Source organism: Cinclus cinclus, chromosome 3 (genome assembly GCF_963662255.1).
Source record: "Cinclus cinclus chromosome 3, bCinCin1.1, whole genome shotgun sequence".
NCBI classification, from domain to species: Eukaryota; Metazoa; Chordata; class Aves; order Passeriformes; family Cinclidae; genus Cinclus; species Cinclus cinclus.
Genome location: NC_085048.1, coordinates 109,185,052 through 109,196,726, shown reverse-complemented (window position 1 = coordinate 109,196,726; position 11,675 = coordinate 109,185,052). Strand labels below are relative to the sequence as shown.

The 11,675-nt window shown below is 48.6% G+C and overlaps 1 protein-coding gene across 1 annotated transcript in view; it reads right to left on the bottom strand.

Moving 5' to 3' along the window:
* Positions 1-467: 467 nt before the first annotated feature.
* The window catches only part of LOC134041990 (serine/threonine-protein kinase pim-1-like), a 100,960-nt gene continuing 89,752 nt past the window's right edge, over positions 468-11,675 (bottom strand). Inside the window, exons 7-8 of the mRNA XM_062489062.1 lie at positions 954-1,100; positions 468-551 (exon numbers count right to left, since the gene is read on the bottom strand). Of these exons, the coding sequence (XP_062345046.1) occupies positions 468-551; positions 954-1,100 (231 nt within the window). The remainder of the gene's footprint in view (positions 552-953; positions 1,101-11,675) is intronic.

Sequence of the window (11,675 nt, the reverse complement as noted above, 5' to 3'; positions counted from 1 at the left end):
AGAAATAGCATCAGAGACAACTGTGTACAAGGCCATGGCTGTACAACTCAAAAGCTGAGACCACCTGGAACTGACTTTGTAGCACTGCCTGTTCTAGCAAACAACTTCTTCCTTCCCAGCCAGACAGAGTTGACAGAATAAAAACACCAAGGCTTAGACATGGTTCAAAGTTACCCTTACGTTACTAAATGCAGAAGGATGGTTTCCCTTTTGGGCAACTTTTGCTGCCCTGACTTGCTTTTGGTGTTTTCTCAGCCATATGACAGAGGAAAAGCCATGACAGAACCCAGAAACCATTCAAAGACCTCTCCTGCTATTGGTACATGCTGAGGATTGTGAAGTCTGCACTACACACTCATTGCAAAGACAGCCTGAAGTGCAGTGTCCAGCTGAGCTCTTCCTTGGCTGAGCTGCCTCCATGGGCTTAGCCCACAGGAAAAGCTCTCAGACTCCCTCCTCTTGATGCTTTAAGTTTTAGCTTTCACTTTCCTCAGATTCTGTGCTGACTTGGTGTGGGACTCTGAACTTCGTATTAAGTGTTGGTAGGTTCTCTTCTCAGGGCAGTTAGACACAGCAATCTTTTTCCAGCTTAAGAATCAAGGACAACCATTACCCAAAAATCATAAACAATGGGAAAGCACCGGGAGTGGACCAGAAGGATGGGACTTGGTGACCTGAAGCTGTAACTGGACAATTAACCCCTACTATATAAGTTGACCAAAGGTTATAAAAGTGTAAAAACTCATGAGCGGGATCCATCTTGGATCCCTCCTGGGTGTAGCCCGGGCCAGGCTCTTGTACTGCCCAAGGTGTATCCTTTTAAGGCCTCTTAATTATCACCTACTGTATTCCTTTAACTATGCGCGGTCTCTCTTCCAGATCAGCCTCTCTAGGAATCACTACAGTGCAGAAACTGAAAATCTATCACACAGGACTTAGCTTGGTATCCTTACCTCACTCCCTTTTCCCTCTGAACTCAGCTCCGCACTGTTTCTACTGATATCTTTGTAGCCAGTGCCATCTTTCCCTTTCTCTTCCTCTCCACTGCACATTATGATTGGCTTGCAGGAAGGAGAGCCCTTCCGGATGGGAGGCAACGGCTTGGAGGGAAGGAGCATAGAGGGAGGTGACCCAGAAAGATTCTCGGCAATAAAGTCACCACTCAGGCCTGCAAAGTGGGAAAACAAAATGTAACAGAGGCTGCAATGTAAACCTAAAACATCAGAAGCTCCATGTTTCATGGGACACATTTCCTGGAAACTATCCTGGAAACTAGCTGCACAGGGAAACATGCACCTGACAGCAGCCACCTGAGGCAGGCCACAGGATACCCTGAGCCACTTCCACAGATCTCCCAGGGGAACTCCCTGGCCTCTGGGCTGCCCTGGGACAGCAGGGAGCCCAGAGCCCTGTGCTTCCCAGCAATGGCTCAGCTGCACATGCAGCCTCCTGCTCCTCTCCCTGCCCCACAGCTCAGCAGCCCCACAGCTCCACGGGGCACTGGCAGCAGCACAGCTCATGGCAGGGGGCACCTGCAGGGCACAACTGCTCCCTGGCAATGTGCACAGGCTCTCCAGGCTGGCACAAGACCCTTCCTCCCACCAGAGAGTGGCCCAGCTCCCACCTTACCTCTGCGGGAGGCTGAGCCAGGCTCACGAGGGAAAAAGTGAGTTAGGTGAACTCCCACCTTTACAAACAATCATCTAATTGATGAGGAATACACGGGAGTTTTGAATTAATCAGAAAATCACTTTGTGGTTTTTTGTTGTTGTTGATGTTTTTTCCATGAAACTAGCATCACTGTAATTCCTCTGAACGGTATGGAGCTGGCAAGCCAGGAGAGAGAGCTTCTACTCCTTTCCTTATGTATTACTCATTGCCCATCAAGTACTTTGGGATCCCTTTCCTTCCAAACAGTTGGCAAACCACAGTGATCACAAGTATTTGACAATTACACCTAGGAAGTAGTTGTTTTCAGATGCTAGTTTTCAGGGCCTTTGTTTCTCTAAGTCCCACTCGGTTCTGGGTTGGGTTTTCTTGGTTGCTTTTATTTCGCTTTACAACAAAGGAAGTGATGGTACAAGAACAATGGCACCCCATGTTACAAGTAAAGGAAGCTTTGCGCTCCCCATTACATATCCTCAGTATTCAAGGAGCCCAAATCTTTAGGGAACAAATTAGCTTTCAAACGTTCCACTTCTGCTCAAATACTTGTCCCGTGGGTTTTATTCCCTGCTTTCTTTCCTGCAGACACACCCAAATCCAGTATAAACAAGACCTGCATCAAAACATTTCTCATCATGGCAGTTAAAAGCAATTCAAACTTTCCTTGATGGAAATGGAAGACGGCAGATGATAAAAAGAAGAACATCCTTAAATCAATCTTTTATTTATCCATAGAGAATGTACAGGTCAATTTATGAAAGCACAACAGGTAATATTTAATGAAATTGCACATTTCTAGTCCAAAATGAATCCAGCAAAAACATCACCTTACTTACTGAGCAATACTTCTCCCTAGCTGCATTAAGCATTCCAGCTGCATATCACCAATTAAGGAGTCATTCCAAAGGGACAAAACCCAGGATTTCTCAGAAATAACCCAGAGCAAAGGGACCTGGAAATCTCATCTGCTTTCTTCATCAGCTAATTATGTCTTCAAATTTCATCTCTCCTATCGTGACGTGCCCCAAAATGGCAAAGGAACAACAACAACAGGCTTTGATGGAGGCTTTCAACTCAAAGGCATTGGCTGGCACAGACGCACCAGAGACCGCAGTTTGTCTGGCACAATTCTACTTGTCAGGGATCAGGCAAGGCAGGGACAGAGGGACAAGGCAGAAGGCATCTCCTCCCCCAGCCTCAGCCTGCAACACTGACACAGGCAGAGACAGTCAGGCAAGAGATTTGTCATTGTGAACAATCCACAGGTGGCTCTGGGCTTGTGCTGTCATAGGACGACAAACTCAGACCCTGCATAGGCTGCATCCCTTTGGAAGTTTCCATCTCCATAACTGGAAAATTCAAAAGGACTTTCTCTCACAGAAGGTTTCCCCTCTTTCTCCCAGAGCAAAACCAGGCAATGGCTTTGATAGTCCATGACTCTCTTTCAGATGTCAAAGGTTTCAGTTCAGAATCTGCCTCAAGGAAATGTTATCTCCTTCAAGGGCAGGAGGATGGAGTGAGAGGATTTCTAATTTCCTGATAAATGCCTTCTTCTTCTCTGCTAATTCTGACATGAGAAAGACTGCATGGAGATAAAAGGCGTGTGCTTGATGGACAGGAATGTTTCCTTTTCCTGCACTGCACTTCCAGGGCCCCAAGGTCCCAATCCAGCTCTTGCCACTCAAGATTCACAATACAGGAATTTTCACTACACCACTGCAGCACACTCCCAGTGACTGGGCTCTGGGATAGTCCACTGAGCCCATCAAGGAATTCAAATGAGTTTAAAGAAATTTTTAAAAGAATGATTTTTAACAAAGCTTTCAAAATATCACCTCTAATTCAAGGTTCTAGTAGTAATTTTAAGACAGACATGCCCTGTACCTACCTGCATGTTCAGACTTCTTCACTCTGATGCTGCTGCTTGATCGTGGCCTTGAGAAAATGGAAAACACAAGAACATATGAGGAGGGAGAAAGAGAAGGGAAGGAACAGGTGTAGCAATCCTTCCTTGCTTGGTCCCTCTGATGAAGAAGAAAATGCAACACATCAAGCCAACAAGATGCAAAGCTCATTAATTGTCCTTAAGCATTCAGTTGCTGCAGCCAGGCAGAGCTGGCCAAGCTCCAGCTGAAACTCAGCAGTCATTCCTCAACTTGCACCATAACTCCCCAATTCTGCTGACTTTCCTTTTGGAGCCAAGGGGCTCCTACAGCATCCCTCAAGCAGCAGGAGCTGCTAAGCTGAGACACGAGTCTGCATGGAGGGCAGCTACTTTGGTTCTGCTGACAAAGCTTGACTTTGCCTGCTTGTGGCTTTCACTGGTACCAGTCTCGTGCTACATGTGGTCCGAACACGGCAGTATCCTGAGAAGGATATTCCACCTCATGGCTGTCTCAAGAAGGAAAAGCCTTTTACCAACTCAACTGCTAGGCAAGGGTATTCACATTGCACTTTCAATGCACTACCAAAGCTTTCCAGTTGGAATGACATTTTTGTGACTCCTTCATTATTGCTGTCCTTCAGATAAGCTACATTGACAGCTACATTTTCTCACATATATACAAGCCAATATCTTCCCATCAGGTACAGTACTATAGCTCTTCTCTACCTCCTTGCCCTCTCTGTTTTAATCCCAGACCTAAATATTAAACATTGATAGGATTTTACATCTATACCCGGAAAATATAGCTGGGTTCTCATTTCACAGCGCCGTCCCAGGCACAGAGAAATTATGCCTGACATTTACAGAAGCAGCACGTAAAGACAGAGACACCCCTCCAGCATCCAATATTTGGCCAAACAGAGTTTTCCGGTGCTGAAGTTGCCAGTCAAGGATCACAGTATTCAAAGATCTGCAGGATCCAGAGCCATGCAATACAGCTCCCAAATGACACCACAAACATTACAGATGGAATCAATACCAAGCCCAGCAGAGGACCCATCTTCAGATGCTTTTAAGCCCTGCCTCCTCTTCCCCACCACCACCACCTCTGCTCTTGGGACACATGGTGTGGGGTTTGACATGGAGCTGGATCATCACGGATGGGCCAAATGGTGAATACACAGAGGTTTGCCTAAATACATGGGAGAGAGCTGACTGTGCAAAGGAACCTCACAAGATGGCAAGAGGGAGCTGAACAGCAGAGTGGAGCAGCAGACACCTTGGCTTACCTCATCTCCTGGGACTCTTGGACATCCAGCTGCACAGAGCTGTGCAGAGACCCTGCAGCACTGCCAACACGGGGACTGACTGCCTTGGGTATAGGGGGGACCAAAGGCAGTCCCAATGACCCCTTCTTCATATCCCCACCTCTGGGATACAGCAAGGATGCCTGGAAAGAGTGGTACAAAGTGCTCAGATGAAGCATTCAGCCCTTCCTCACTGATGGCTGAAGACATTTAGCCATGCTTTTAACTGGGACCTGGCAGGGAAAGACCAGTCAAACTGCTGGAGTAGCTTGGCCTAGCATGGGGAATGACAAGGCAAGTGGTGAGGGCGTGCTCATGCCCTAGACTTGCCAACTCTCTCCTTGGGCTCAGTTCACTGCAAGTGTGGCTATGATCCCAGCTGGAATCCACATGTTTGGTATCAAGTTGTTCTGCGGTGCCACGGCCTCCACTGGCCTTTTGGATGGTATGGGAACAGGTTCAGATCACTGTTCTCTCCCTGCCTCTTAGGCACCTCACAGCCAGTGCTGATCTCCAGCCAAGTCCCCACAAAGCCATTCTGCAGGATGTCAGAACCTGCTTTTCTCAAGCCCCTCAATTCTTCTGCTGCTGCCCTTCCCTCTTACAGTTGCCCAGCAGCCTTTCAGCCCAGAAGCTGCTGAGCTCTCGCGATGCTCCGTGCTCTCCAGCTCCCACACCTCCATCATCTCAGGCTCACTGGCATTTAGGAAGTTCAGCAGAGCTCCCTGCCCTGCTGCTCTCTGGAAGGTCTCTGCCTGCCCAAATTTCTCCAGGGCCCCCATGCCATGGCCAGGAAGGGAGGTGGAGGCAGTGGAGACAGATGAACGCCCTTCCTCAGTATCCCATCATTTCTGGCACAACTAAAGGACCAAATCAGGACCTGTTTGAACTGCAGTGGAAGGATTAGATCCTGTCAGGAATACATTGGGCCCTTCCTCAGCAAGGCTGGAATCAAGTACATCAGCCTTTGATTGGACATTCTGTTTGCCAATGCTGTTGCTCATTTGCCTCCTCCTGCACCCCATGGTAAACCCAAAACAACTGCAGGTGCTGGCCCTGCTGCAAAGGAAATTGTGTGCCTGGGCTTTGAGCTGCTCTCCCCATGGCCACCTCCCATCCCTTCCCTCTGGACAAAGCCATGCCAGAGCACACAGCTGCCCAGAAGCTGACGAAATCTAGAAATAGCATCAGAGACAACTGTGTACAAGGCCATGGCTGTACAACTCAAAAGCTGAGACCACCTGGAACTGACTTTGTAGCACTGCCTATTCCAGCAAACTCCTTTTTTCCTTAGCAAGCAGACACAGCTGATGGAATACATATCCCTGACACAGCCATGGTTCAAAAATACATGTAGGTTATAAAATCTAACATGCTTGCTTGGCCAGATTGGACAGCATAAGCAGCTTGGCCTGATTCTTGGGCTTTTCTCAGTCATAAGTCAGACAAGGAATTATGACAGAGCCCAGAAACCATTCAAAGACTTCTCCTGCCATTGATGCATGCTGAGGATGTGAAGTTTGCACTACACACCCATTGCAAAGGCAGCGTGTTCTCAGACACTTCCCAGAAGTGCAGTGTCCAGCTGAGCTCTTCCTTGGCCCAGCTGGTTCCATGTGCTCACACCACAGGAAAAGCTCTCTGAGCTCTGCTTACAGTGCAGAAAGTGAAAATCTATCACACAGGACTTAGCTCGGTCTCCTTACCATCTGTTCTTTTCCTTCTGAACTCAGCTCCCTGTTATTTCTAATTTTATCCTCGCAGCCGGTGCCGTTTTTCCCAGTCCCGTGCTCTCCTCTGGACACCGTGCTTGGCTTGGTGGAAGGAGAGTCCTTCTGGATGGGAGGCAATGGCTTGGAGGGAAGGAGCATAGAAGGATTTGCCAGGGAAAACTTCTTGGCAAGAGGGTAGCCAGTCAGGCCTGGAAAGTAGAGATATAAAACTGTAACAGAGGCTGCAATGCAAACCTAAAGCATCTGAAGCTCCATATTTCATAGAAGACATTTCCTGGAAACTTTCCTGGAAACTAGCTGCACAGGGAAACATGCACCTGACAGCAGCCACCTGAGGCAGGCCACAGGATCACACCCTGAGCCACTTCCACAGAGCTCCCAGGGGAACTTCCTGGCCTCTAGGCTGCTCTGGGACAGCAGGGAGCCCAGAGCCCTGTGCTTCCCAGCAATGGCTCAGCTGCACATGCAGCCTCCTGCTCCTCTCCCTGCCCCACAGCTCAGCAGCCCTACAGCTCCACGGGGCACTGGCAGCAGCACAGCTCATGGCAGGGGGCACCTGCAGGGCACAACTGCTCCCTGGCAATGTGCACAGGCTCTCCAGGCTGGCACAAGACCCTTCCTCCCACCAGAGAGCGGCCCAGCTCCCACCTTACCTCTGTGGGAGGCTGAGCCAGCCTCACAAGGGATGAACTCATTTAGGTGAAGTCCCATCTTTATCATAAACACGTCTAATGGGTGGGGCATTTGCAGGATTCTTGAACTTTGGAGAAAATTTCTTAGGTTTCATTTCTCAAGGACCTAGCCTGTGAACTATTCCTCTGAACACTATTGAGTTACCATGGCTGAACAGAAAGTTGGATGGCTCCAATGGGAAGAGGGGAAAAAAACTCCTTCTCTAGTGTGGCTTCTGTGAACACCCAATAAAGACCCACACAGCTGTGACTGCTGTTTCTGCAAACTACAAAGAGCTCTCAGCAAGCAGGCAGGACTTGCTGGCGTTTTCATAGCACCTTAATATCATTCTCAGTGTTAGACCCAATTAGCAAGCAGAGGAAGAACAGGAAATTTATCTGTTGTGAGACCTGACATTGGTGGCAAACAAAGGAACAGAACTTGCGTCTCATGACCGTGTCCAGTTTGTGGTCAGCTGTGGCCACAGTCCCTGTCCTGACTGAAAGTTTGAGTGATTTGGCTACTGTGAAAAGAAGAGGACGTTAATGACAAAACATAATGAGTAAGCTAATGAGAAAATGTTGTGATGCCAGGGCTGTCCTGGCAAGATCACCTGTAGCTCACAGCCACCAACTCTGACACAGAGCCAGAACTGACCACCATGGACCAATTTTCCCGGAAATCTGGTGGAATTTGTCTCCATTTGACTCGGGCCTTTCAGCTCCTTTCTATCCTCACCTTTTCCTTCCGTGGTCTTTCCTTTTCCAGTAAAATCCATCTTTGAACCCGTGCTTCTGTCTCGCAGAAGTACCTGGGGTTGAATTTGGGAACTGTCTCGGAGCAGACGGCGATAGGAGCTCGGTCCCCAGCCCTAGAACAAGGTGGGGTGACTCCAATCGCCAGCAGTCGGCACAGACAGGCAGAGCCAGACGTGTCTCCTGCCACTGTGTCCGTGTCAACCACAACCTTCACAGCCCCTTGCGGGGCTGCCCCTTTGTGACGCGCTGGCCCGTGGTTCTCTCGTTTCCATGGCCACAGAGCCCCCACCCCAGCTCCATCCCTTTCCCTTCCCTTCCCAAGGGCAGCCAGCCCTGGGCCCGGCCAGGCCAGGTCAGAGGGTTTGGCACTGTCTAGGAAGTAGCCGCTTTCCTAAGCTGCTTTTCAAGGCCTTTATTTCTGTAATTCCCACTCCGTTCTGCCTTGCAGCTTGTTGGTTGCAGATTTTGATTACTTCTCTTCACAACAAATAAAGTGGTGCCTTCCCCTCAGCAGCCCTGGGGATGTTCCTATGTGAAGCCATCTGTCTCACACGGTTTTAGACAATTTAAAACAGAACACTATGGATAAGCCGTCTCCTCTAAAGTGTTCCAACAATCCCGTTTCCAGCAAGAGGAAGTGAACAGTAAGAGATAAAGGTGGAAAAAAGGCCTGCCTCACCGCCCACACGGCCTGGGGGAGAGACAGCTGGGCCCCGATCTGGCAAGGGCCCCAACCTCGGCTGCTGGCAAAAGGAAAAGGAAAACCACCAGCCCACCACTAACATTACGTACAGCAAATGCCAAAAAACAACCTTACAAACAAAAAACTCATCTCCGCTTTCTGGCCGGGCCCTACAATCCCAGCCCGGCCCCGGCGCGGCCTTAGAAGGCTCCTTATGGTAAAGAGCTCCGGCCGCCCCACCTAAAAACAATCACAGAACCCTCTGCTGCCCTGGCAAAATATTAACTTTTTCACTGCCCAAAATATGACTTTACAAATACTTTATTCTCTGTCCTGTGGAAAAAAGGAGAACCAAAATGATAATATGTACAAAAACAGCACAAAAAACACCAAAATCAAAGTATGAGAAGAGTCAAGTCTCAGCTGAGGGAAGGAAGACATAGACTGAAATTCTTCCCTTTTTTTTATGCTACAGAAAAGCAACCCTTGTTTCCCTATAACACATAAAAAAATATGGGGTGGATTAAAGATTCTAACTCTAGATGTAAGAAGAAGCGTTGGTGTTAAAATAAACCAATGTTAAAATTGCTGTAAGTGCCCTAGGTTTAAATAGTGAAAAAACCCCTGCTTCTCCCTAGGGAAGAAGAAAAACACCCTCTATTTTTAAAAGTGGAGTAAGCTTTTGTTTCAACTATTATAATCCTTTAAGTGTGCCTCATAAGTTGATATGGTCCTCAGTATTAGTTATGAATTAAAATGTTAGTTGAGAAAAAAAATATTACATAATCACCAGATCTCTATCCTCCCTGACGGCTAAACACTAGAACAGCAAGACCACCTAAAAATGGTTTCTTATGAAAAATCTCTATAGGCTGAAGAATCTCCTCTCTGAAAGAAACAAGTAAATGACTATTTTAGAAATGGTAAACTAACTGAGTTGTTCTTTGTATGCTGTCAATGCAAAAAAAACAAATGTGTGGAAAGAAGAAGAGTAGTCTGAAGTTTTATTCTAATTTTTCTTCTTCTTTTTTCCCCTATAGTTTCTGGTAATAAAGTTTGTCTTTGTACCATTTAAAGCTAAGCCTGTTTTATCTTCCTCCTAATCCTATCTCACAACTAAAAACGTTCAAATTAACAATCCAAAACCACTACACTAAAGCAGTGTCTCCACCCAAACTCAAACTGAACCCAAAACACCCCACTGTGGAGACCCTAAAAGGCATTCCCTAGTTAGGAAGACACGAGAGGCTTCTCTCATAGCAAGCCCTGTTCTGTCATGCCAATGTAGCCCTGTTCTGTTCCCTGGGCCAGCCCCCTGCCCTCTCCCTGTCTCTCAGGCTTTTGGTCACTCCCACCCTGTTTCCCTGTTGGCTCCCATGCCCTAACCCCACCTTTGTGCCACCCCCATGTCCCCTGGTAAGTGCTCCCTGATGCTCCCCCTGCCCAGGACACCCATCTGCTTCAACCTGGACCCTCACCCCGACGTTCCCCTTTGTCTTTGCCTCTGACCCTGGACTATCCACGCAGTGGCTGAAATAAGCATCTCCGTGGATCCCATACAAAGGCCCTTGCTGCTCCTTTACCTGCAACCATCTTAACAGCTATCCAGGCTACAACACCTGGGGAGACAAAGGAGTCAAGAAGGATGTCCCAGCTCCCAACATTTCCTTTATCCCTACAGTAGCTGTACTCCAATTACTGCATACGAGAGTTTTACTTGATCCCTTTAATGCCAAGGGACCATGAAGGACTTGAACCTTGTTCAAGTCCAGCCTTGCCTGCCTATTTTGGAGTGGAGGGCAAAGATGCAGACAACTTTGGGCGGGGGTAGAGCTGAAATTGCATTTTGCTGCTTCTGATTTCCTCCCTGCTTTTGCAGCAGAGGGACATCTTTGTCCCTGCAAACCACTCCCCTTTCCAAGTGAAATGTGGGCCTGGCTACCAACTCCAGGTTCTTGAAGAGACTGCTGCGGTTGGCAACAGGAATTGTTGCTGAACTTTTTGTGTTACTTAAACCCCCCCCACCAATTCCACCAAGTGGATGAGGAAAGAGGCAAAGAGATTTCGGTGGAAGAAGGGAGGCCAAAAGCTTGAAAAAAGGATGAAAGAAATGCTCCGATGATGATGATGATGTTAGTAACAAGAATGATTTATTTTTGGCAGCAAATGAACACCCGCTGCCGTCCAGCCCTCCCAGACTGGCAGGTCGAGCGGTGCCGTTTCCATGGCATGAGCTGCTGGTAGCCTGGGGACAGAAACCAGAAAGCCACGGTCAGTGGCAGCAGGCTCCTCTCCCCCCTGTCCCACCATAGCCTATACTCAGGCCAGGCTGCTGGCTGTGCTCAGAGCCCAAACCTCCCAGCCCATTCCCTCCTTGTTAGAGGAGAGCAGCATGGCAGGACACGCTCCACCTCTTCTGCTCAAGCATGGCACAACAACCTCCTCAGCAGCTGCAAGAGCGACATTCTCGTGTGCCTGCTGCCATTTGCCCTAAGCCCTTCTGCCACCCGAGCTGTGGAACCGGGTACCCACCTCTGGAGACCTGCTGCCAGGAGAGGAGCCGATCCCACACAAGGTCCTCATCCTTTTGCAGGGGACATCCACACCGTGGACCCTCCCCGGGTAGCACCGGCACGGGATGCACTCCAGGGACGGTACTGGTGCTTCTCCATCTGGTCTGGACACAAGCTGCAATCTTTCTGGAAAAAACAAAGAACAATTGCATGAAAGTCATTTCAAAACAAGACCTGGAAACAAGAAAAAGCACCAAAGGTTGTCACCGTTTCACAGGACTGGGGAAGGTCTGACCGCTCTTTATGATACTAAAATCTCTCCAGTGGTGGGGAAAAACCCTACCTTTCCCACCTGTATGCCCACCCCTTCCTCAAGGGCCTGCAAAGCAGAGCAGCTGGGCCATGGCTAAAGAACCCGTCCCCCTCTGCTGCTCCCCATCCACACGGATGGACGCTTATG